This window comes from Ovis canadensis, chromosome 3 (assembly GCF_042477335.2).
Source record: "Ovis canadensis isolate MfBH-ARS-UI-01 breed Bighorn chromosome 3, ARS-UI_OviCan_v2, whole genome shotgun sequence".
Taxonomy (NCBI): Eukaryota; Metazoa; Chordata; class Mammalia; order Artiodactyla; family Bovidae; genus Ovis; species Ovis canadensis.
Window position 1 is genome coordinate 6103621 of NC_091247.1, and position 25051 is coordinate 6128671.

Sequence of the window (25051 nt, forward strand, 5' to 3'; positions counted from 1 at the left end):
GCAGAGCCAGCTCAGCTGGGAGGCACGGCACTCAGGGCCTGGGTTCCGGCCTCAGACATACTTGGGTTCAAATCCTGGCTCTGCTTTTCAACAGCTGGGTGCCTTTAGGCAGAGAGTCTAACCTCTTTACCTAAAGAGGCTGCATCCGTATCTATAAAATTGGACTGCCCTCCCCCGCACAAAGGTGTGGTGCTCAGAGGTAAACCCAGGGAGGCAAGTCATGGACGTCATGACCATGGGGAATATTAACCGGGGCTGAGCAGGGATGGACAGAGATACTGCTGGAGGAATTTCTTTCTTGTTCTCATCCTCACCTCCAGCCCGCCAAAGGTGGCTTAGGGCACTGGCCCTTCTTTCTTTCTGAAACACATTCTATTTATTTACTATTTAGTTTTGGCTGTGTCGGGTCTTTGCTGTGCAGGCTTCTCTCTGGTTGCGGTGAGTGGGGCTCCTCTCTAGCTGTGATGCGCAGGCTTCCCATTGCTGTGGCTTCTCCTGCTGCAAAGCACGGGCTCTAGGGCGTGCGGGCGTCAGCAGCTATGGCTCCTGGACCAGAGCACAGACTCAGTGGTTGTGGCACACAGACTCAGTGGTTGTGGCACACAGGCTCAGTGGTTGTGGCACACAGGCTCAGTGGTTGTGGCACACAGGCTCAGTGGTTGTGGCACACAGGCTCAGTGGTTGTGGCACACAGACTTAGTTGCTCCATGGCAGGTGGGATCTTCCCTGGATCAGAGATGGAACCCACGTCCCCTGCATTGGCAGGCGGATTCTTTATGAGTCACCAGGGTGCACAGGTCTTTCGTGAAGCTCCTTTTCATTTGGAAGGCTGCCCTCCCCAATGGTCTGTTTCCACCCTGATGCTTCCCAGGACCAGAGAAAGGGAGTGAGGAGCAGGCCCTCGAGATCTGTGCGCATGTGGCTCAGCCTTACCTGCCTCCCTCATCCCAAAGGGCAGGGGCCGCACAAAGGGCCATGTCACTGACCGGTGCGATGGAGGGAGCAGATTGCAGGGGTAGGGAGGGGGGACCGGCATGCCCGAGGAGTCCGCTTGTGCCCCTCTGGGGCGGAGCTCTGACAGACTGTACCCTCCCAGGGTAGCTGTCAGTCCCTGGCCTCTTTCTGCATCTGCGGCCCCAGGAGTCAGGCCTGAGGCTGCTGCCCAGCCCGTGTGCCAGCCCTGGCCGCCTGCTTCCCAGGAACCTGCCCCGAGACACAGATAAAGCCGCCTTTCAGAGCTCTGTTCAGGGGGCTCTGAAACAGAGCTGGGGGCTTAGGGTGGAGTGCTAGGGTCCTCCGAGCTGTCAGACAAAGCCGCCTTGTTGGGAAGGCTCAGACAGAGCAGGGACCGCCCCCCCCCTCAACCCAGGGAGACCCTGCCCCTAAGGGCACATGGGGCCAACATGGTCCCAAGGGCAGGGCAACCGGCCTCACTGAGTCCTGGACGCAGGAGGGAAGGGAGGATGGGGCTAAGGGGCTCGGATCTCTGGGAGCAAGACTCTTGGGTTTGGGGATGCTCTTCTCAACCACGTGAGCCACCCATTGTTCTGGATGCTGTTAGAGCAAACCGGGCCATGCAGCCCTGGGCCACCTGGCTGCACCTCCTCTTCAGGCCCTCATTCTTTCCTCCTGAACCCACTCAGCCTGTTTGGATGCTTGAACCTCCAGGGTACGTGCTGTTCCCTCTGCTTGGGATGCCCTTCCCTGCAATTCTCACACGGCCGCCCCTGCTCGTTGTCCTTGGAGGCGGCTCGGACCACTGTCCAACATGATGGCTCAGCAGTGAAGAATCCGCCTGCAATGCAGGAGATGCAGGTTCGATTCCTGGGTCATGAAGATCCCCTGGAGAAGGAAATGGCACCCACGTCAGTATTCCTGCCTGGAGAATCCCATGGACAGAGGAGGCTGGCGGGCTCCCGTCTATGGGGTTGCAGAGAGTTGGACACGACTTAACAACTAAACCACCGCCATCCCTCTGGGACAAGGAGGTAGGGGGTGTCTTCAGGTACATCCTGGGCACCTAGAATAATGCAGAGCCTCTAGGACACAGGGAATAAATAGTCATTGAATAAAAGAAGCAGCCCATTGAATAAAACAAAAAGCCTTGTTTCTGACTTCACTTACCATGTGGTATCACACACGTGGAATCTAAACTACGGCACGAGGGAACCTACCTTCGAGACAGAAACAGAGTCCCAGACCTGGGCAGCAGACTGCGGCTGTCAAGGGGTGAGGGTGGACGAGCGGGAAGTGGGCGTTTGGGGTTAGGAGACGCCAACTGTTACAAATAGGATGGGTAAACGGCAGCGGCCTCCTGTGTAGCACAGGCAACTAGATTCAGTAACTGGGGACAAAGCATAATGGGAAAGAATATAAAAAAAGAATGTATGTATGTGTGTAACTGAGTCACTTTGCCGTGCAGCAGAAATTAAAGCAGCATTGTAAATCAGTTACACTTCAATACAAATTTTTCTTAAAAGAGGAGGAAGCAATCATGTTCCCCCAAGAGGGGTCACCTAGAGAGTGGAGGCAGTGCCCGGTGTGGAGCCCACGTGAGTTTATTTCCAAAGCTTTCCTGGGGCCTCACAGTCTCTTACCCACTGCTGTAAGAGGGTCACCCTTGGGTTACTCCCACCCTGAGAAAGGGGTGGACCCCTACGCCTGTCTCATCACCCCCACCCCAACCTCTGAGTGGTGCCGAAGGGCTGGGGGCTGCCTTGGCCGCAGCCATGGTGGGGACATCTGTCTTCACGATCAGGGCCTGGCAGGAGCAGGATGAGGCCCCGGGGAAGAACGCTGAGAACAAACAGAGACGGGAGCCGGCCGGTCCTGTGCGCCACGGACATAAATAAACGGTCACACCAGGCATAAACAGCCGGGCTGGGAGTTCTGGAGTCCGCATGGCGATTTCTCAAACCTCAGGCAGGAGTCGGGTCAGCTGGGGTCCCAGATGGGAAGACCTCCTGTGTTGCAGCCGCTTCATTACCGTCTTAACTGAGTGGCCGGCTGGGTCCCTGGGAGCCCCGGTGGGGGTGACTCATGTCGTGATTAGTCACAATTGGCGCCTGCGCCCACCCCGGGGTCAGGGTGTGTGGGGAGGGGCCCAGGAGGAAGCAAGTGTGTGGGGGGGTGCTGGTGGAGTTAACAATCATTAATCATAATTTAACGAGGACTTCCCTGATGCCCCAGTGGTTCAGACGCCAGGCTTCCACTGCAGGGGAGCGCGGGTTTGATCCCTGGAAGCGGAACTAAGATCCTGCTCGCTTCGCAGCATGGCCGAAAAAATAGAAGGTAGTAATAGTAATAGAACGTGCAAGCACACCGAATTGCTCCAGTCACGTCTGAGTCTGTGCTACCCTGTGGACTGTAGCCCACCAGGCTCCTCTGTCCATGGGATTCTCCAGGCAAGGATACTGGAGTGGGTTGCCGTGCCCTCCTGCAGTGGATTTTCCCAACTCAGGGATCGAACCCTCGTCTCTTAACAGCCACCTGCATTGTCAGATGGTTTTTTTTTTAACCACTGGTGCTACCTGGAAAGCCCAATAATAATAGAACAACAGTTCTCATTTCTTGGACAGTTACCAGGGGCCTGCCCTGTTTTAAGCTAAGTGTATTATTTATTCCTCAGGCCAGCCTCAAACAGTAAGTACGATTATCGGGCCCATTTTACAGATGGGGAAACTGAGACTCAGAGAGATGAAGTAATCAGCTCCAAATCCAGGTCCACCTGAGTTCTAACTGGAGTTTGCAACCACTATGCTCTCCACTGTCACCATGGGTCTGCAGGGAGCGCTCCAGGGCCCTGGAACCTCTGTCCCTCTTCCTCAGGGAGGCTGGTAAGCATGGCCAGTGCAGCTGAGTCTGCAGAGTCCTGGTTAAACACACAGGCACTCGGCCCCTCCCGCATCTGATGGAGGCAAGGTGGGTAATGAGGAACCATCACAGGGCCCATTTTATCAGGCTTTCCCTTCGGTAGATGCAATCGGCCGCTGTCTCTCCAGGCGTATGGTTTTCAAATCTCAGCGAGCATCAGAATCACCCAGGTAGCTTGTAAAACAGACAAGAAGGGCCCAACTTAGGAATCTGCCTATTTATCAAGAAATATCGCGCCCCTGTGGCAAAACACAGCTCCAACATTTCAAAAATCAACAACAAAATGAGCCCAGAGTCCTTTCTCACTGGCCTGCCTGGGCTCGTCTGGAATTCAGACAAATGGGCTGGAACCACGTCTAAAGTTCTGACCTGACCTCACTGAGATTTCCCGGCTGTCACCAGAGGGGACCCTGGAGCTACATGGAGAGGATGCTGGAGTGGTTTTCACAGCTTCACGAGCTGTAAAAAGGACATTTGAAAAGAAAGGGAAGGACTTCACTTTCCAACGTACAGGATGTGGGTTCAATCCCTGGCCCGGGGAACTAAGATCCCACATGCCTCATGGCCAGAAAATCAGAACACAGACAACAGAAGTAACACTGTAACAAATTCAATAAAGATTTTTAAAATGGTCCACATTTTAAAAAAAATCTTAAAAAAAAAAAAAAAGAAAAAGAAAGGAAACCCAGAGGTTGTGAAATCCAAGCCCTTTGTTTTATATTTGGGGAAATTGAGACCCCAAAAGGTTCAACAGCTTTTCTAGGACATCAAGCTGCTTGAGGCTACAAGTGTCTAGGACTACCCCCCTCACCACCCCCTGCCCCCAGAGGGTCAGTACTTACTGCCGAGTTACCACTCATGCAGGTGAAGCTGCTGATGCTAAAATTAAGATCAGTTGCTGGGTGGACTTGGATCCCTTAATCTTTTGGGGCCTCAATATCCCTCAAATGTAAAACAAAGGGCTTGGATTTCACAACCTCTGGGTTCCCTTTCTCTTTTTTTTTTTTAAGATTTTAAAAAATGTGGTCCATTAAAATAAAATCTTTATTGAATTTGTTACAATGTTACTTCTGTTGTTTATGTCCTGATTTTCCAGCCATGAGGCATGTGGGATCTTAGTTCCCTGACCAAGGATGGAATCCACACCCCTTGCATTGGAAGGTGAAGAAAGGGAAGGACTTCCCTGGTGGTCAAGTGGTTAGGACTTCCCACCAGGGAAGTCCCTCCCTTTCTTTTCCAATGTCCTTTTTATAGCTTGTGAGGCTGTGAAAGCCACTCCAGCATCTGTGTTAGCTGGGCTGATATTTTCCAGAACCTGGCATGGGGCCTGGAATATAGAAGCTGCTCAGTTAATGTTTTCGAAACGTGCCCTTGAAGGTCATCCATGGCTGTGGGCAAAACAGACGCAGCCCTTCTTTTCATGGGGCTTACAGCCTTTCAGACCGCTGTGGCTTGTGAGCCAGGGCAAGGACGGCGGGGTAGTGGCTCCTCTTCTCCAGGGGAGGAGGCCGATTCTCTTCCTCCTCACCCCTCTATGCCAAGACCTTGGCTTCAGTGATCTAAGGTCAGACAGGGAACGAGATGTGTAAAGCGGGGGGGAGCATGAGGCGTTAGGGAGCGGTAGCGACTGTGGCCAATAGTGATGGCATTTGAATCTAATTTTTTTTTTTAAAGAAGCATTGAGCCAGACAGTGGAAAACCCTGACATACCTAAAGGCCAAGTATGGCCCAAGGCTGTAGTTAGCCGTGGCCAGTGTGTCCTATAGTACTGGATCAGGAGTCTAAAGACCAGAATCTATTTCTGGCCCTTGGCTGACTGACTGAGTGACCCTGGGTGAATCACTAGCTTCGGTCTCCCTAGATGTGCCCAGAAAAACAGGGTCAGGGTCACCTCTGAGGCGTGCCAGGAAGCTGCCGGGAAACCAGGACAGACGCCAGCATGCAGCGAGGCTGCTGTGGCTTTAAAAGTGCCTGGATGGCCCCGGGCGGCAGCAGCCAGTGAGCAGCGGCAAGGCCACCTGCAGAGCCCACCACAGCTGGGAAGATTAGTCTCTTCCACTAGACAACACCCATTACCATGTTCCAATAGCCATCACTTCCGCTAGGAGGGCTACAGATGAGATATCGATTGCGCTGACCCCAGGCGAGCCCTTTCCCCAGCCTGAGACGTGTGCAGATCAGCTCGGCACCTGGCTGGCTGCTGCCAGGGCCCTGCCGCCTCCTCCCTGCAGCCCCCCCGGTGCTCGGGACCCAGGGGAAGCCAACCGTGGCCCCACCAGGTGGGCTGGTTTGGGCTGTGGCCACGGCCTGGGCCCAACGGGCTCTTGGCTTTCAGGAAGGGGGGTAGGGAAGGGTGCAGTTCACATGAGCAAATGTGTGAAGGTGGGAAAGGACAGTCAGCAGAGAGCCTCGAGTGTAAGGTCTGGCTGGGGTCCCAAGGAGGGGGAGAAGCAGGGGGGCAGGCTGCGGGTGGGGGCGGGTGCCTGATGCCGCCATTTGGGCGGGCAGTGCCAGCTTTGGGACCAGACGTGATGAGACCCTGGCTCCACCTTTGCTCTTTGAGGGTCCAGCCTCCGCTCCAGGCAGTCTGGGCTGCTGGCAGCTTCTGCGCTCTGCTCCTCCTCCCTCTGTTTGGGCACTGGAGCACCGGAAGTGGAAAAGGGGATGCCTTCCATCCGGGTCCCAGAGGCAGCTTGGTGAGGGCGGAGGCTGTGTCCTGCCCCCTCTCTGCCCACCCCGCCATGCTGCGCCCCCACCCAGCACAGGGCAGGGAGCACGGTGTTCTGGCAGCAGGGATGTCCCAGGATAAATCAGCTGAGAGTCACAGGCAGGTGCAGCCTCCTTCACCCAGTCACCCATTCTTGGAATCCCGCGGGGCAAGAGCCAATCACAGCACGGAGCTCTTATTGGACAAGCAAGATGCCCTCGTTGACCCCCGGTCATCCAGGGACCGCTGTGATAGGGAAAGCCCAGGTGGCTTGAAGCTTTCTTATTTCCCCAACATGCCCTCATATGTTTTGAAAAGAAGGAAGGTGGGCTTCCCTGGTGACTCAGTGGTAAAGAATCCGCCCCCCAGTGCAGGAGACACAGGTTCGATCCCTGATCCAGGAAGATCCCACATGCTGTGGAGCAAGTAAGCCCAGGGCACAGCTACGGAGCCTGTGCTTTGGAGCCCGGGAGCTGCAACTACTGCAGCGCTCACACCTAGACCCTGCGCTCTGCGACAGGAGAAGCCACCGCAATGAGAAGCTCAGGCACCACATCTAGAGAGTAGCCCACGCAGCCACAAAGACCCAGAACAGCCAAAAATAAATACAGAAAGAAATATTTTTTAAAAAGAAGGCAGGCATTCTTTCCTTTTTTTTTTTTAAAAACCTATGGTTTCCACCTGTCTCATCATGGCACCAGGAAGCCTTCTAGTGCACTGGAAAGATTCCATAGCTTTATCTGGGTGGTTGTCACACAGGTCAATACACAGGAAGAAATTTATCAAGCTGTCCATCTCTGATATATGCACTTTTGTGTGTGTGTGCATGTCTACGCATGTCTACACGTGTATGTGTACATATAAATGTGCACATGTGTAACACTTATATGCAAGTGTCTACAGATTGTACCCCAGCACAAACCAACTTCATCTTCTGCCTTTGAACAGGAATGTTTGGTTTCTTCCAGGGAAGCAGGATAGGACCGGAAGGTGGGCCTGACTGGCTGGTGGCCTGGACCCCACCTTCCTCAGCTCCCTGGCCCCAGAAGGTGAGGGGGCCTGGGGGGGTCCTTGCTCGACACATTCATCCTACTGAGGCCCAGCCTCTCAGCACTGGGCTTCTCAGGATTCCCCTAGACACGAGAAACCCTCCCATTGCCCAACCAGGAGCTGGAGGAAGAAATGGGGGGATTTAGAAACAGGAAAGAAAACAACACAATGATAACCAACAGGGCCTGGGAGAATCCTGCCACTTGTTCCATACAGTTTCACCGAGCGTGTCTCATTTGCTAAGCCCTGTACTGAGTGCCAGAGGATACAGCGGTGGGCACAGCAGACACGGTCACCGCTCCCAGCCTGCAAGGAAATAGAACCTGTGTCAGAATGTCCAGGGCTGGGCATTTAGGCAAAGCTGTAGGAGGCGGTCCTTAACCCCCAAGGCCAAGAAAGTGGCCCTGGTAGGGGCTCAGGCTCATCAGCTCAGAGGCAGCAGCTGGCAATAAACAAAAGGCACCCAGCTGCCAAGTTGTGACTTTGTAACCAAAAATCCAGTTGTCACACAAGCCAAACTGGCACCAAGGAGGCGCCTACTCCCTAAAAGTGTGCTGCGTGGGCTGTGGTTAGGAGCCAGGAGCCCCAAGATCCACAGGTGCTGTATAAAGAAGTGCCCGTGTAGGGTGAGCACCATTAAAAAAAATTTTTTTTAATTTAAAAAAGAATTGTATCTATCTATTTTTGGCCATGCTGGGCCCTCATTGCTGATGGGCTTTCTCTAGTTGTGGTAAGTGGGGCTTCTCTTCCTTGTGCTGGCTTCTCTTCTTGCAGAGCACGGGCTCTAGGGGTGCGGGCCTCAGGAGTCGCAGCACGTAGGCTCAGTAACTGTGGCCTACGGGCTCTAGAGCATAGACTTAGTTACTCCAAGTCACGTGGGATTTTCCCGGATCAGGGATCAAACCCGTGTCCCCTGCATCGGCAGACGGATTCTTTACCACTGAGCCACCAGGGACGCCCTGGGTGGGCACCACTGTTACCCTGCTCTTATAGCCAAGGACACTGATGCCAGTAAAAAATACTAAAGAAGTCACCCCAGGTCCCCAGTTAGGAAGTGGCAGAGGCAAGATCTGAACTCAGATCTGTGCAGCCTCACTCCCCTCCCCACCCGTCTCTCACTATGATGGTTGCGATGCCCCCACAGCATGAAGGAGAAAAAAGGGTCTTCTGACCTGATCACCCAGAGCATGCACCAAGGGCAGCTTTTATTTGCCTTGACCAGATTCCATGATGCTGCAGTGCCTCTGCGTGGAGCGGTGACTGACCAGGCTCCAACCCTCATGGCCCACTGGGTCCATCAATACCCCAGAGAAAAGGGCCCGTTAAGATCCCATCCTGCCGGGACTTCCCTGATGGGCCAGTGGCCGAATCCACCTTCCAGGGCAGGGGATGTGGGTTTGATCCCTAGTCGGGAAACTAAGATCCTGCATGTCATGGAGCCACCAAGACCACGCGCTCAGCACACGGAGTCCACAGGCTCTGGATAACGGAAATTGAACAAAACACAAGGAAGAACTATTCTCAGACATGCGACAATGGGGAGTCCAATACTGTGAAAAAAGAAGAGCAAACAAGGTGAGACCTACTGCTGCCGAGCTCTGTGCCTGGAGATAATCCCCAAACTGCAGAATGGAGAGGAGAGGCAAAGAGTCTAGTGAGCTTGCTAGGAAGGCAGATGGGGTTTGAGGGAGGCCAAGACAATTAGAAATTATGGGGCTACTCCTCATCTCCCAGAGAAGAGGGAGCTACTGAGGGAAAGAACTTGGCCATCGGCATAGGGTTCAGCTGAGACTTGGGCAAGCGCAAATCTCTGGATGCTGAGAAAGACTGAAGGCAAAAGGAGAAGGGGGCAGCAGAGAATGAGATGGTTAGAGCGCATCACCGACTCAATGGACGTGAATCTAAGCAAACTCTGAGAGATAGCAGAGCGCAGAGGAGACGAGTGTGCTACAGTCCATGGGGTCGTAAAGAGTCGGACACGACTTATTGACAACAACAAATCTCCCCAAGTACAGCGTGAAATCTCATAAGCATACATAAGAACAATTCTCAAGGGAAAGAAAAATTACCGGGAATCTCATAAAGGACTGGAAACTCTTTGCTTCCTCCAGCTAGAGCGGAGAGACCTCACTGAATACAAGTCATCAAGTAAGAACCCTAGATAGACTACACCTTAGAAGTAGAGCTAAATTATCTCTAGAACAAAAACTAGAGCTGCCCTAAAAGAACCTAAAAACAAATCTTTGAAGGCTCAAACTAATCTGCACACATGCGGGCTAAGCTGCTTCAGGCACGTCCAACTCTTTGTGACCCTATGGGATTCTCCAGGCTAGAATACCAGAGTGGGTTGCCGTGCCCTCCGCCAGGCAAACTAATCTATAAGTAACTAAACTGCCTTCTCTAAAGAAGTCCGATACTCTTCAAGGGAATACAAGAGAATCTGACGAGGCAAGGCTACGATGCCCCATGTCAATATTTTTAAATTATGAGCTATACAAAGAGGTAGAAAAATCCCACAGTTAAGAGAAAAATCAGTCAATAGGAGCAGACCAAGCAGTGACAGGAAAGAGAGTATTAACAGAAAGGACATGAACACGGCCATTATGAATTTGTTCCGTATGTTCAAGGGTGTACAGGAAAACATAAGCTTGATGCGGAGAGAAACTGGATATAAAAATGACTGCTGTACTGATGAAAAAAACACCTGAAATGAAAAAATACACTTGATGAGATAACAGCAGATTTGACAGTATAGAAGAAAGACCAATGAACTTGAAAACACAGCAGCAGACCCTGCACAAAATGAAGTTCAGAGAGGAAACAGACTAAACAAAGAAGAAGAATGCCCTGGGTCTCAGAGATTAGGGAGCAATTCAAATGGTCTAAGATATGTATAATTAGAGAGCCAGAAAGGAGGAGGTAGGGTAGACAAACCGATTTACGGAAAAAATCTGCAAACATTCCAAATTTGATAAAAAGCCACAGGGTCAACTCAATGAATGCCAAGTTGAATAAGCATAAGAAAATCATAACAAGGCCTATCGTAATCAAATTGCTGAAAATCAGCAGAAAAGAGAAAGCCGGAAAAGCGGGAAAATGTATAGAGGAACAACAACAGCAAGAAGCTTTTCGTTACTTTGATCAAGAATAAGGGAGGGGACTTCCCTGGTGGTTCAGTGGTTAAGAATCCGCTTTCTAATGCAGGGGGACATGGGTTTGATCCCTAGTCAGGGAACTAAGATTCCACATGCCACGGGGTGTCTAAGCTCACATGTTCTAGAGCCTGCGCCCCACAGCTAGAGAGAGGCCCATTCAGAAGACCTGACACAGCCATTAAAAAAGAAACATTAAGAACAAAAAGGGTGCTAGGTGTGTACTAGGTGCTATGCTAGACCCCCGAGCCCTACTAATACTTACTAATGGTCTGCTCTTATCTGTGACTCTGTTCTACAAGTAAAAATAAATGTAAACATATGTGATAAGTGAAAATTCTCTGCATGTCTCAGCAACCCCTGAAAAAATAAAAATAAAAAGAATACGGACAGACACAAGTCACTAAGGTAAGTAAAGAGGAACATTACTATCAATCTTACAGACAGTTAAGGATAATAAGAAAATACTATGAAAAGGTTTGATACCAATAAAATTAACAATCTAAATGGAATGGGCAAATTCCTCAAGATACAGATTACTCAAAGATGACCGAAGAGAAAAATGTCTGACAGCAGTGCGTGGGTGTGCCAAGTCACTTCAGTCATGTCTGACTCTTTGCAACCCTACGGCCTGCCAAGCTCCTGTCCATGGGATTCTCCAGGCCAGAAATACTGGGATGGGTTGCCATGCCCTCCTCCAGGGGATCTTCCCAACCCAGAGATCGAACCAGCATCTCTTATGCCTCCTACATTGGCAGGTGGATTCTTTACCACTAGCATCACCTGGGAAGTCTGTGACATGAGTAAACCCAATATAAACCATAGAAACTGAATTTATACCTTAAAAGCATCCCACCAAAACCCACTTCATGGCAAACAGATGGGGAAACAGTGGAAACAGTGGCTGAGTTTATTTTTCTGGGCTCCAAAATCACTGCAGATGGTGACTGCAGCCATGAAATTAAAAGACGCTTACTCCTTAGAAGGAAAGTTATGACCAACCTAGACAGCATATTAAAAAGCAGAGACATTACTTTGCCAACAAAGGTCCATCTAGTCAAGGCTATGGTTTTTCCAGTGGTCATGTATGGATGTGAGAGTTGGACTGTGAAGAAAGCTGAGCACAGAAGAATTGATGCTTTTGAACTGTGGTGTTGGAGAAGACTCTTGAGAGTCCCTTGGACTGCAAGGAGATCCAACCAGTCCATCCTAAAGGAGATCAGTCCTGGGTGTTCATTGGAAGGAATGATATTGAAGCTGAAACTCCAATACTTTGGCCACCTGATGTGAAGAGCTGACTTATTTGAAAATACCCTGATGCTGGGAAAGATTGAGGACAGGAGGAGAAGGGGATGACAGAGGATGAGATGGTTGGATGGCATCACTGACTCAATGGACATGGATTTGGGTGGACTCCGGGAGTTGGTGATGGACAGGGAGGCCTGGTGTGCTGCAGTTCATGGGGTCGCAAAGTGTCAGACATGACTGAGTGACTGAACTGAACTGAAATGAAGACACATTCTAGGCCTAGATGGACTCCCTGGTGAATGCTATCAAATATTTATAAAGAAACATTACCACTCCTACAGAAGGATAAATATAAAACACACACCTTTGTTATTTTTTAATCTTTTAAAAATGATACTTGACTAAAGAAAAATAGCAACCTATTGTGGGCCTTTGTAGAAGCAATGCATATGACAACAAAAACACAAAGTGGAATGTTTCTAAGATAGCATACTTTGATAACACGCTTACACTACCCGTGAGATGGCATAGCATTCGTGAAGGTAGACCGTGATAAGCTAAAGATATACGAACATTGTAAACCCTAGAGAACTCACTTAAAAAAGGCAAAAGGTTGAGCTAATAATGAGCCAACTACTAAAAATACTCAACTAAATCCAACAAAAGGCAGGATAAAAATTTAGAATGGAAAAAACTAAATCTGCAAGTGAGAAAGTGGGCTTCCCTAGTGGCTCAGCGATAAAGAATCCACCTGCCAATGCAGAAGCCTTGAGTTTGATCCGTGGGTCAGGACAATCCCCTGGAGAAGGAAATGGCACCCCACTCCAGTATTTTTGCCTGGGAAACCCCATGGATTGAGGAGCCTGGTGGGCTACAGTCCACCAGGGTGCAAAAGAGTTGGACACGACTTCGTGACTGAACAACAGTATAAATGAGAAAGGGTTAAATAAGTTACGGATTAATGATATAATGAAATGTTATGCAGTGGTTGAAATAATTTGAGTTTTTTGATGTAGAAAACTATGATATAAAGTTAAAATTAGGGTAAAACACTTGCTTTTAAAATACTTTTAACCTAAATAACTCTACAAAATATTTACAATCATAGAAAAATATGACTGTGAAGAAATGCATGAAGTATAAGCAGTGTTTATAATTCAGTGGTGAGATGATTGGGGATAGTTATTTCTACAAGGTTCTTTAAAGTAAGATGCAGCCCAGTGATGATTAAGGATGTAAACACACAAGATTTTGTGATCAGCCAGGCCAGGGTTTGTTTCCTGGCTTTGTTACTTGCTAACTGACTGAACGTTGCCAGGTCAACTTCTCTCCATCTCAGTTGCCTCCTCTGCCAAACGCACTTAAAAGCATCTACCTCAGTGTCATTTGGGCTTTCCTGGTGACTCAGACGGTAAAGCGTCTGCCTGCAATGTGGGAGACCCAGGTTCAATCCCTGGGGGAGGAAAATCCCCTGGAGAAGGAAATGGCAATCCACTCCAGAATTCTTGCCTGGAAAATCCCATGGATGGAGCAGCCTGGCAGGCTACAGTCGATGGGGTAGCCCAGAGTCGGACACGACTGAGCAAATGACACACTTATAGTGTCATTTTGAATTTTCAATGAGATGAGGCGAATAAAGTGTGTAGCCAAGTGTCTGGCACAAAGCTAAGATTCATTGAGGAATTCATTTGTAACTTTCATAAAAAGAGTAAAAAGTTTTAAAGACAAAATTTCTTTTGAAAGAAACCCTCTGGGATTTAGAGGGGGTAGAGGTCAGAACCAGGACAGGATTCTGAACAACCGGCACTCAAGTCTTCCCAGTATCTCACCAGTTTAACTAAGTTCTAAATGGTAATCAGTTGTGAGAAAAACACAGTATCTCAGAGAATCCAAGTTAAGAAATGCCACCAGCTCCCGAAATACCGGCCAGAGTATCGTGGTATTTGGTGTTCTAAACCAGAGATTCACGCCTCCGCTCACTTCCCTCTTGCTTCCTTTTCTCTCTCTGCTGGTCTAGGCACAGGGCATCCCACTGGCCATTTCCCCAGGCCTGATCCCTGGGACTGGGATTCTGATTGGCTCAGCTGTAGTCGGGTGTCCAGCCATGGTCCAATCAAATCTGATCATGGTGGGTGGAGTCCAGTACAAACATGGCGGCTTTGGGTTCCTGGTTTGGGGACGAAGGATGGAGGGAATGTTGTAGGCTAGATGGACCATCTGCCCCCAACCCCACCCCCAAACTGTCTGCAGCTGTCCTCTCTGCTCAAGCTTTTCTTCTTACTCAAGTTCTTCCTCCTCCATGACGTAGACTACTCAAGGCCACCCAGCCATGATAGGGGGAACCTGCTGTGGTCAGTCGTGGCCACCATTCCCGGGAGTCCATTGTTGGCTGTGGGCTGGACTGCCCCCAACTTTGTCACTTAAGCCCTCCTGGGTTTCCCTGGCATGTGCCACAGGGCCACAGTTGCTAACAAATTCCAGGCTGCTGGGCTAGAGTCTGACCAGGGTGGTCTCTTCTGGATTCCATGGTTTTTGCTAAAGAGAGGGGTCAGTTCTTCCAGGTAAATGGGTTCTCTGGCAAAACGTGGCCTTCGGCAGCACTTTAGTCGAAAAACACAAAGGTTGGTCTAAGAAAAGCATGATCTGCCACACACACACAAACACACACACACACAGACACACACATACACATTCTTACCCCCCTCTCTGCAGAAATGAAGAAACAAAAGACTAATATATAATTTTTTTTTAATTCTCCTCAGGGCAGCTCCCCCCTCCTCACCCCCGTCCTCCCGCTCCCCGCCCCATCCCTCTGTCTGTGGACCACTTCTGCAGGCTACAGGGGACTATTGGAACAAAGCTGCGGCCTGGCACCCCCACTACGCTGCCAGACCCAGAGAACAAGTCACAATCACAAATTATCACAACAATTAGCAGCTACACTTGGGAGATGGGTAAAGTGAGGCAGCCCAGCTCTGCATTGTCAGCTGGTCTATTTGGCGGTGACCTTGTTCTGGAGGCGATGATATTCCTTCAGCCTGTAAACCAGATTCAAAACAAAGAAAAATGTAAATTAACAATAACAACATGCACTCAGTTCAATTAATTCAGGCAGAGCTGGGGTGGCGGGGGACAGCTGTTTGTTAAGACGTGTGTGAAGTTGTCTTTTTATTCTCCCTCTCTCTTCTCCTGCCCTGGCCCCTCCCGCCCTCCAATCAGGATAATGTAATTAATTTATCTTAGGGGGAAAACATTGCTTGTCATTGTTGCAGACAAAGCGTTTAACTGGCGATGGGAGAAGTGAAGAGGCCATTATGAAAACCTAGTGTGTTTGGAGCCATTTAAAAGGGTTAGAGTCATGAAACATAGGGTGAAGGAGGCGGGGAGGTGGAGGTGACGGCCCGCCTGGATTTGATGTCTCTCCCAGTCTTGGTTCCAGGGATGGGAGGCTGGCTCTGGGAGAAAGTGGGTCTGTGCTGAGGGCACGTTATCAGGGAAAGGAAAGAGACTCATGCCTTCTTTTTGACCCCTTCCCCCTAGGAGAAGGAAGCTAGTGATTAAGAACCCAGAGCCTGATAGACTGGTTGCCAGGCACCGTGCCCTTCCTGGGCACCAGGGTCTAGGCAGCGTGCTTGATTTCCATGGCCTGGACTCGAACTTCCATCACACCTATGAGGCAGGCATGGTTAACACCTCTACTAGTGATTTCCAGAGGTTCGGAAGGGGTGTGAACCCAAACTGCAGAACCAGGACTCGAACCCAGGTCTGAGTGGCCTCAGTTGGTATGTATCACGCACCCTGGGCCATGGAGATCCGTGTCTCCAGTTAGACTTGCATGGGGATGACAAGGCAGGAGCTGGTGGCCTTCTGTGGCTCCTTTCTACCTCTTGGCCATCTCCCTTGCTGAGCTGCTCGGAAAGGGGGGCTCCCGGTGGAGTCCGTGTGGTTGGAGAGGATGGGAGTGAGTGTCAGAGGCAACTCAGAAACCCGGAACTCAAGTGCGTGGGGCTCTGTGGCCCTTGGCTATCAACAAGTGTGCCTTCCGGTCCTGCAGAGGCTGGGGCCAGAGCAGGCACTGCGGATGCTGTGGTTGAGGGACAGGAAGGTGGGGCTTGTCTAGGGCACAGCTGTGGTCAGAACACCGAGGTCCCTTCAGAGCTGGCTCCCCACCCCTGGAGGGTCTGAGGGCCCATCGGGGGCCAGGGCTTCTCACCTTAGGGAGTTGATGTTGATGAAACCAGTGGCATCAACCGGCTCGTAGTCTCCCTGCACATTCATGCTGCACAAGAGTGGGAGCTCGTCAGCATCCGGGGGACCCCAGCCTCACAGACACCCAGGTATTCCCCGTGTGCATCCAACCCTCCCTGCACTCTGGCTCTTCACTGTTTTCCTTCCGGTTCGGGGAGCCCTCCCCTGTGCCGGGGCTGGAGAGCAGGGAGCCACAACCCTGCCATGCAGATGGGCGCGCTGGGTCCCGGCCCTGCCAGTGCCAGCCGGGTGAACTCCTGCCACCAACCAGAGCACTGCACCTGTACCCTCAGGACACGCGTCGGCGCCACCTCTGCCCTCCGGGTGTCCGGGAGGAGCCGACGATGTCCAGCGGTCTGAAGGCCTGGGAGGCTGAGGTTACACACCAAACAGCCTCTGACATGTGTGAAGGTGTCCTGCGAGCTGCAGGGAGGCCCCAGCCTTCAGGATTTGTCCACGAAGCCTTTTTGACCTTGTCTGCCCAGCGAGTGGGACCGAGTCTAATCTGTCTTCAAATCTGGGCACCATCTTCAAACCTGGGCGTCAACGCTCATTGCCCTCAACAGAACAGATTTTTTCCCTCCACATATACAGTTTCCATCTTAGAGATTCAACAGCCTTCCTCTTTTGATTGTTCTTGCTTGACTGCCCTTCGGAACCCTTCCCAACCACAGTCATTCAGATCCGGTCACCTGGTTGGGTATCCTGGCTCCACCCCCAGCACAGACATTAGGGCAAATGTTTTTGCTCTTTGAGCTCCAGTCTTTCATTTGTGAAATGGGACCTTCGTCGTTACCATTTGTCGTCGTCGTTGTCTAGTCGCTCAGTCGTGTCCGACTCTTTCGACCCCATTGTAGCCTGCCAGGCTCCTCGATCCATGGGATTTCCCAGGCGAGAATACTGGAGTGGGTTGCCATTTCCTTCTCCAGGGGATCTTCCCGACCCAGGGATCGAACCCCACATCTCCAGCATTGCAGGCAGATTCTTTCCTGCTGAGCCAGCAGGGAAGCCCCTCCAGCATTGTCACTAGCTCCACATAAAATGATGTAGCTGGCATCTGGTAAGCACTCAGTGCCGCTACCATCATGCATTCACCTGCTCATTTACTCAGGTATTTATTAAGCACCTACTACCCGCCAGGCACCGGGCCAGATGCTGAGGAAACAAGGACCAGGCGGGAGCAGCTCCCACGTGGAGGGGCGGCGGGTGCAGACATAAGCAATCAATCACCCACCTGCCCTCGATTATTTATTGACTGTGATCCACTCTTTGAGGACAAGTTCAGAGTGTTGTGGCCTCAGATCTGACTCCACCAGGCGACCCTCCGAATCCCCCCGGGGGAAGGAGTCCCTCCTGTTTCTCATGGGGCCCCTGCTGCATCCTGCCCTGAATTAGCCCCTTGTCTTCATGTCTGCAGAACTCTAGCCTCAGGATAAAGCAGTCTCAAGGTTCTCACTGACACGGAGGTGGCCTGCCCCCTCAGAACCCTCCTCCAGAGAGGTAAGATGGAGGGGGGGGGTTTGCGGGGTGGGGGGAGCTAAGGGGATCTGCTGTTCTTTTTCCCAGACCCCGAGGCTGTGCCTTTGACTGGCTCTTTGTGGACTGTGGGCTTGTACTGTGGGCTTGTAGACTGTCAGGGGAGGTTTTAAAAAAAATCATTATAAACTGGAGTCTCTGCGCCTGGCTGCCCTGTGGCTTGTCGGGACACGGGCTCTGGGCCTCCCCCCACCACGCCCTTACCCTGACCTTCACAGGACCTTGAAGCTGGCACATGGAACTCCCACGCTCCCTCCTTTTCACCTCTGTCGGCTCCTCCAGGGCTCAGGTGGCTGAAGTCACCAGGAGCCGATTAGCAGGCTCCTGGTAAGCGGAAAAGATACCAGGCTTCTAGGGGGCTGTGGCTTGGGACCCTTCCCCGGGCAGGGGAGAGCCTGGACCAAACTAAAGCATCGACCTCCTCGAATGGATTTTACAGATGTTGCTGCGGTGATAAAGCTTAACACGAGCCCTCCCTGAGCCACCCAGCCCCAGCCCCCACCAACCATCAAACAGACTTCGGACACCTGGCCTCACTTCTGCTCTCCAAGTCACCTTGTCCCCTTTGGAAGGGTCCCTGTATTCAGCCCAGGGAGAAAGCAGGGCCAATCCTGTTCCCCTCCTCCCTGGCCGGCCAGCCATCTCTCATGAGTCAAAACAAACTCTCCCCCCCTCTTCCCCCAGACTAGCCCTTCAGACCACCCCAGCAGCCCCTGCCAAAGAGAAGCCCACCTCTGGGACAAACATGTCCCACCAGACTGCCTAAGAGTCCCAGAGGTGTTTCTTGGGAACTGAAAAACCTCTCTTAAAAAACTGTAGTTTGGGTGGTGTGGTGGTGGGGGGGTGCACTGTGGAAAAAAGAGTTTACAATGAATTTTTTTTTTTTTACCTCCCCTGACGGTCTACAGAAAACCTCTGTGCTTTTATTTTTGTTCATTCGAGTGGCTCTGACCTGCTCTGTAATTACGTTACTTTCTACCTACTGTGCCGCGGCATTTCCAGTTCTGCTACCTCTAGGGGCTTCCTCGCCGGTCCCTGTGACGCTGTCACTCAAGGGCTTTCAAGTCAGCGATGTAGAAATCAGAAAGAAAAGGGAAATGGTCGGAGACACAGTGAGAATAAATGCTCCTGCTTTTCTCTCTTTTTTTCCCCTTTCCCTTTTTACTTTATTCATTTAATCTCCCCGAGTGAGACTGTAAGGCTTAATGAAGGGTTGGACAGATTATTAGAGGCTGTAGATTTGGAGGGGGAGGGAAGAAAGAGCCAGAGAGAGAAAGAGAGAAGATAATTTGACATTTACCCCGACTGATCTAAACTGATTCGGTTATATTTATGGCTTATAAAGTGTTTAGAAAGATTGAAGGGGGGGAGAGAAGTGCAACATGGCGAAGGGAACAGAGAGAGGAAAATAATATTGACTGCCAAACAAAACTCGTACTTTAATTCCTGACTGCCTTCCGGGAGGGGCCACGCAGGGCCTGGGACTTGCGTCAGGTGGGGTTGCCTGTCCCCACCTCTTGTTTGACCAGGTGACCTCCAAAGGGGCCACTTGGCTCCATGGTCAAGGCCAGTCTCTCATTCAAGATGCAAACACAGTTACAGCTAATAGGCACCTGCTAAAGAATCTGCCTGCAATGTGGGAGACCCAGGTTCAATCCCTGGGTCAGGAAGATCCCCTGGAGAAGAGAATGGCAACACACTCCAGTATTGTGGCCTGGAGAATTCCATGGACAGAGGAGCCTATTGGGCTACAGTTCATGGGGTCACAAAAGAGACTCAGCGACTAACCCTTTCACACTTTCACCAAAGACCCAGCCTGCCAGGGCTCCTCAACCTCTCCCGCAGCCATTCAGCTCCCTCACCCTGACCCATCGGGGAGGCAGCTCTTCAAGGTTCCCTCCTGGCTCCCTCTCACCCAACTCTGTCGCTCCCCTTGGCAGTCTCCTCTTGGCCTTACCACCCAACGTCTTCAGCCTATGTTTCTCATTAACTCTAGCCCTGTGTGTCCAACCGCCAACTATAGTTCTCCTGGCCCAAATCTCAGAGAAAACTAACCCTCAAGATGTCCAAATCCAAATGCGTGATTTTCTCCCATTCTCTCAACTCAGTCGTTGCCATCAAAGTCTACCCAGTGGCTCATGCTGGAAAGCCCGGGGTGGTTCTCTACTTTTCCATCTCTCTCTCCATTCAAGCCCTTTTAATTCCACCTCCTAAATATCTGCCAAATCCATCTGCTTAACTCTATTCCCAGATCCAGCAGACTGGTCCAAGCCTCCAGCATGTCCCACTGGGAGGCCTGGTGTCCACCCTTGCCAGCTCCCACCTCACTTCAATCCAGAGCAGCCAGAGAGGACCAAAGCCACAGGTCTGATGTGTCCATCCTTTACAATCTGGCTCCAGGGCCCTCCTACCCTGGAGTTCTTATTGTGCCAGGGATGTTCTGGGTCCTTCCACAACTTAGACTCTCTGCACAGGACAGTCTCTCTGGAAATGCTCCCGCCCTGCCTCTCCCCCTGGTACAGTCCTTTCTTTCGGAGACTAGCTCAGAGAGGACTTCTGCAGGGACGTGTCTCCCCACCCCCATTATTATACCCAGCCCAAGTATCCTATATCTCTGGGTGGTCCAGCACCACCTTCCCTAATCCTACCCTCGGGTGATCCTCTGACTGGGGCTTTCTCCCCACCTAGCCTGTAAGTTCCATGAGGACAGAGGTGGTGTGGATGCTCTTTGGGACCGTCTCCTCCACGCCTTGCACATGCTTGGGAGCATCCTTGCTGAGAAAGACAGTGAGAGGAGATGCTGGACCTGAGGGTCTGTGCCCAGCTGGGGGCAGGGGTGGGGGGCACCTACCTCACGAGCTCCTCGTTGTAGAGGGACAGTGGGGACTCCCGGCCAAGGATGTACACCTGGCCCTTGAAGACGGACACGTGCACTTTCCCTTCCACGCGCTCCTGGGACTTGGCGATGCAGTGGCGGACAAACTCACACTCGGGGCTGTGCCAGAAGCCTGTGCGGAGGGAGACACAAGGGTGCTAGTGAGGCCCGCTGTGTTGTCTGCCCCAGGCCAGGATGTGGCGGGAACTGGGATCCACATGGGGCAAGCCCCCCAACCTCGCCCCGTCATGGCAGACGTGAGCCTGGGAGGGAGGCAGTCCCGTGTCTATGCTGTTCAATGCGGAGTCCCGGCTCAATGTGCGCTTGTAAATGACCACACGGAGGAGCAAGCCCACCTGCCCAGTCCTGTGACTTCATAGGGTTCTCTCCCAACCCCTGCTACAACGCAGTCACCTCTCAAGGGTCAGGAGGAGGGGTTTTAACCTACTGCTTCACGCCACAGATATTCAGGGAGCTCTGGAGGTCAGGTGCTGGGGAGACAGCGGTGAAGGGACCCCCCATCTTTTGCCCATAGGGGCTCAGTCTTATCAGGGCAGCAGATCGATAAATTAGGCAGAAGACCTCAAGTAGGACTCAGATATATGTCACTGAGTGACGGGGGTGCCCAGTTGGGTGGTGGGTTTGGGGTCAGCAAGACTAGGTGTGTGGGGCCTTCACTTCCCTGCGCTTGTTCCCCCATCTGCCAAGTGGGAATGATGCTTCCTTCCCCCACTCCCAGGGCCAGCAGGCTTATTGTGTGGAGGCCACGGACTCAGGACTGCTGTGAACACTGGGCCAACAGCCAGGCAGAGCCCCACCCCTCAGGATGGGCAGAGCCCTTTGAAAAAAGTGCCCTGTCTTTAACCAGGGATCTAACCCATGGCCCCTGCATTGGAAGCCTGGAGTCTCAACCACTGGACCACTAAGGAAGTTCCTGGACTAGCTCTTTGAATCCTCCCAAAGAGTCTTGGGACAAACATTTCTCTTAGCCTCTCTCTTTTCTGTGCAAGGAAGTTAAGCTCAGGGAATTTGAGGCTTTTCCCCAGTCACACAGGCTGTAGTGGTGGGGGCTGGACCTGACCTCAGTGGGCCCAAGTTCTAACAGCTCTGCCTTGTATGATTGTCTTTCAGCTTTGCCGTCTGCATCTAAAGCACACTGAGGTGCCTGAGAAATGCATTGCACCCCACCCCTCCCGCCCTGAATGCCTCAGGCCAGGGAGGGCTGTGTTCAGTCCCCTCTTCCCAGGGTCTGGACAGCGGCTCCTCTCAGTCTCTGCTGAGGGCAGGGGGGCTGTGATCGGGGTTGGGGGAGGGACAGGGTGAGGGGTAGGATTTCTCTGAAACGGAGCTGGAAAGGTGAGCCCACCTGGGCAGCTGTGGGGCCAGATGGTGTGTGATCTCCTGCCCTGATAAAGGGTCAGGTCAGCCCCAGGTCTGTGGCTATTGTCGGAGACTCAGGCCTCCGGGGGCACCTGCTGAGGCTCTCTGTGGGAATGGGGAGCAGGCCCTCCCGCAGACATTGGGGAGGGCCGGGCAGGGAGAGAAGGGGTTGGGTCCTCACTCTCCTATGCTCACCTCCGGCTCCACCTTGACAGGCCGTGCAGCCTCTGTGCCTTGGTCTCATTTGCACAGTGAGGTGCTACCCACCACGCTCTAGGGGCTGTGTGGATTCAGCGGGCGCTTCTGCTTTTGAGATCTGAATGTGGCCTGCCGGTCCTCACTGTATCCAGGGCGACAGACACCCCGAGAAGGAGAGAACCTTTCCAAACGCGCACAGAGAGATCTGGAGTGCTCCTGCCTCTAGCCCAGACTCTCGTGGGAGGGGACACTGAGGGCCACACACCCCTTCCCACCCCATGCCCCAGTGGCTCGGCCACCTTTCTAAGTCAGGGTAATTAGCCCATTAGGTTCACAGGCTGGAAGAGAGGCGGCGATGTAGCCAGAGAAGGGGGCAGAGAACCCAGTAGGAGCTCCTGGGCTTTTATCTCAGGTCTCCCAGCTGCCTCCACGGGGGTCTTGCACTCAGGTTTCTCTTCCCAGCAGACCCAACCTGGGGTCGGGGACAGTGAGCCCTAAGCACTGCCCTGGGGAGACCCTGAGCGTCCCAGGCTGGGGGTGCATGGTGGGCGGGGCTGAGCCAAACTCTGTATTAATTAGGATGACAATCCTCTGTGTATTATACCCATTTTACTGTTGAAGAAACTGAGGTGAGGGGAGAGGTGAGCTACACCCCCTAAATGAGAGGGGCCCTGAAGCTGGGGTCCTGCCAGGATGACCCTGCAGGGTGAGGCCCATGTCTGGTCCTGGAGGGAGGGTGCCTGTGAAAACTTCATACAGCCACATTAGGAAATTTGAGAATGGCGTGAGAGTAGGGAAAGACAGTGGTCACAGAAGCTGGGGCAGCTGGGAGTGGCCCTGAGACAGAAGGGCTTTCTTGGGCCTCAGTCTCCCCAGGCCCTGAGACCACAGTGGCTCCAAGGAAGCCAAGTGCCACAGCAGAATGATCAATCTGCAGGGGGAGCTAGACAGAACAAGAAGGGATCTGGCCCAGTGCCCTTTATCCTACAGGAGAGGAAACTGAGGCTGAGGGAGGAGACAGACTCAAGATCTACCCAGCCAGAGGCAAAGCCCTGTTCTGCGTTCACATTTGGAGAACAGGTCAGGCACTCTCCTAGAGGCTTTGCAAATATCCGTGCAATGCATTTGTGCTAAGTTGCTTCAGTCGTGTCTGACTCTTTGCAACCCTATGGACTGTAGTCCACCAGGATTCTCTGTCCATGGGATTCTCCAGGCAAGAATATTGGAGTGGGTTGCCATTTCCTTCTCCAGGGGATTTTCCCGACCCAGGGATCAAACCTGTGTCTCTTGTATCTCTGGCATTGGCAGGCAGGTTCTTTACCACTCACCTATGTATTGAGTCCTCACTGTAAGACAAGCAGCCTCATCTCCACTCTTCAGAGGAAGAAACCGAGGCACAGGGGGCTTAAGGAATGTGCTGAAGCTAAACCCCACTCTCTAACATTTATGCATCCCTAATGTGAGAAATCCTATCACACAGTCCCTCGGAGCTGTTGAGGAAACAGGCTGCTGCCGGAGGCCAACCCTGACATCTATGGGGGCCTGGACATCAGAGGCACCTGGCTGAACTTAATAACAACTACCTGAGAGGAGCCTCCACTCTGAGGTTTCATTTCCTTTGAACCTAATCACTGTAACCTTTGGGGATTTAGGGGGCTCAGTGGGTGACAGCAAGGACTCAACACAGGCAGCCTGGTGCCAAGGCACCAACCCCTCAGCTAGGGGCCAACTTGTGCCCCAGACGACCAGGGTGGGCCTGTACACGCCAGTGCCCCTTGGTCATCCCTCACAAATGGGCTCAGCCCACCTTCCATCCCCTGGCATCTACTGAAGTGGCCGAGAACTTGGCCTCTGAAGCCAGCTTATCCTGGGCTCCAAGCCACGGCTCAGCGGCTCTGAAACCTTGGACAAGCATTTTCATCTCGCCTCTGTGCAGCTAAGATTAGGTAATACCCGGTTCAGGGCCAGGCAGCAAGAGGCGGCAGCCGATCTTGCATGGGGAGCCTGGCAGCCTGGTCTCCGCTCAGCCCCCATGGACGCCCCAGAAGTGGCCTTGGCCAGGTGCTGTCCCCCATCACAGCCTGCCATAGCTTAATGACTCTCCCACTTTGTAACCAAAATCCACCTTTCAGCGTGGAAACCCCACTGAGCACGAGAGTCTGCAGGAGACAATGGTATTTAAACACCTGTCTGTACCTGGGAAGGGGGGGGGGGGGCTGGGGTTTCAAAGCTGCTGGGAACAATGGGAGGGAAAAATAATGCCAGCCAATAACCACCATGTCGCCCTGAAACCCCGAGATGAGTTATAGCTATTCCAAGGTTTCAGAGGAAGCGAAACTTCCAAGTGGGGGACCAGCAGAAGAGGTGAGACTTATACCAGGCAGTTACTATGAATATTAACTTTCCTAGGGTCCTTCTGACATCCAGGCTCCCAGAGAACGGCAGTCCATCCTCCCAACAGCTGAGAGGGTCTGTTATGACATGATTTGTCAAATTTGGGAGATGTGAATGTTATAGAATAGGGTCAGCCCTTTCTAGAAAGGGCCAGATAGTAAATATTTTAGGCTCTATGGGCCACGTAGCTTCTCTAGCTACTACTCAGCTATGCCAGAGCAGTTCCAAAGTGTTCAACAACATGGACACAAATGAGCAAGGAGGTGCCAAAAAACTATTTGTTGGTGTTTAGTTGCGAAGTCATGTCTGACTCTTTTGTGATCCCATAGATTGTAGCCTGCCAGGCTCCTCTGTCCACGGGATCTTTAAGGCAAGAATACTGGAATGGGT

The 25051-nt window shown here is 52.1% G+C and overlaps 1 protein-coding gene and 1 long non-coding RNA gene across 2 annotated transcripts in view; both read right to left on the minus strand.

Annotated features, from left to right (window-relative positions):
• Nucleotides 1-7198: 7198 nt before the first annotated feature.
• LOC138436518 (uncharacterized) lies at nt 7199-14398 on the minus strand. Its single transcript, XR_011255445.1, has 2 exons — nt 13954-14398; nt 7199-7936 (listed from the first exon to the last, which is right to left on the minus strand). It is a non-coding gene; the product is annotated as an uncharacterized lncRNA (long non-coding RNA).
• A 363-nt stretch (nt 14399-14761) lies between these two features.
• ASS1 (argininosuccinate synthase 1) overlaps nt 14762-25051 on the minus strand; it is a 51326-nt gene continuing 41036 nt past the window's right edge. Inside the window, exons 13-15 of the mRNA XM_069582166.1 lie at nt 20666-20822; nt 16244-16309; nt 14762-15068 (exon numbers count right to left, since the gene is read on the minus strand). Of these exons, the coding sequence (XP_069438267.1) occupies nt 15023-15068; nt 16244-16309; nt 20666-20822 (269 nt within the window). The 3' untranslated portion in view covers nt 14762-15022. The remainder of the gene's footprint in view (nt 15069-16243; nt 16310-20665; nt 20823-25051) is intronic.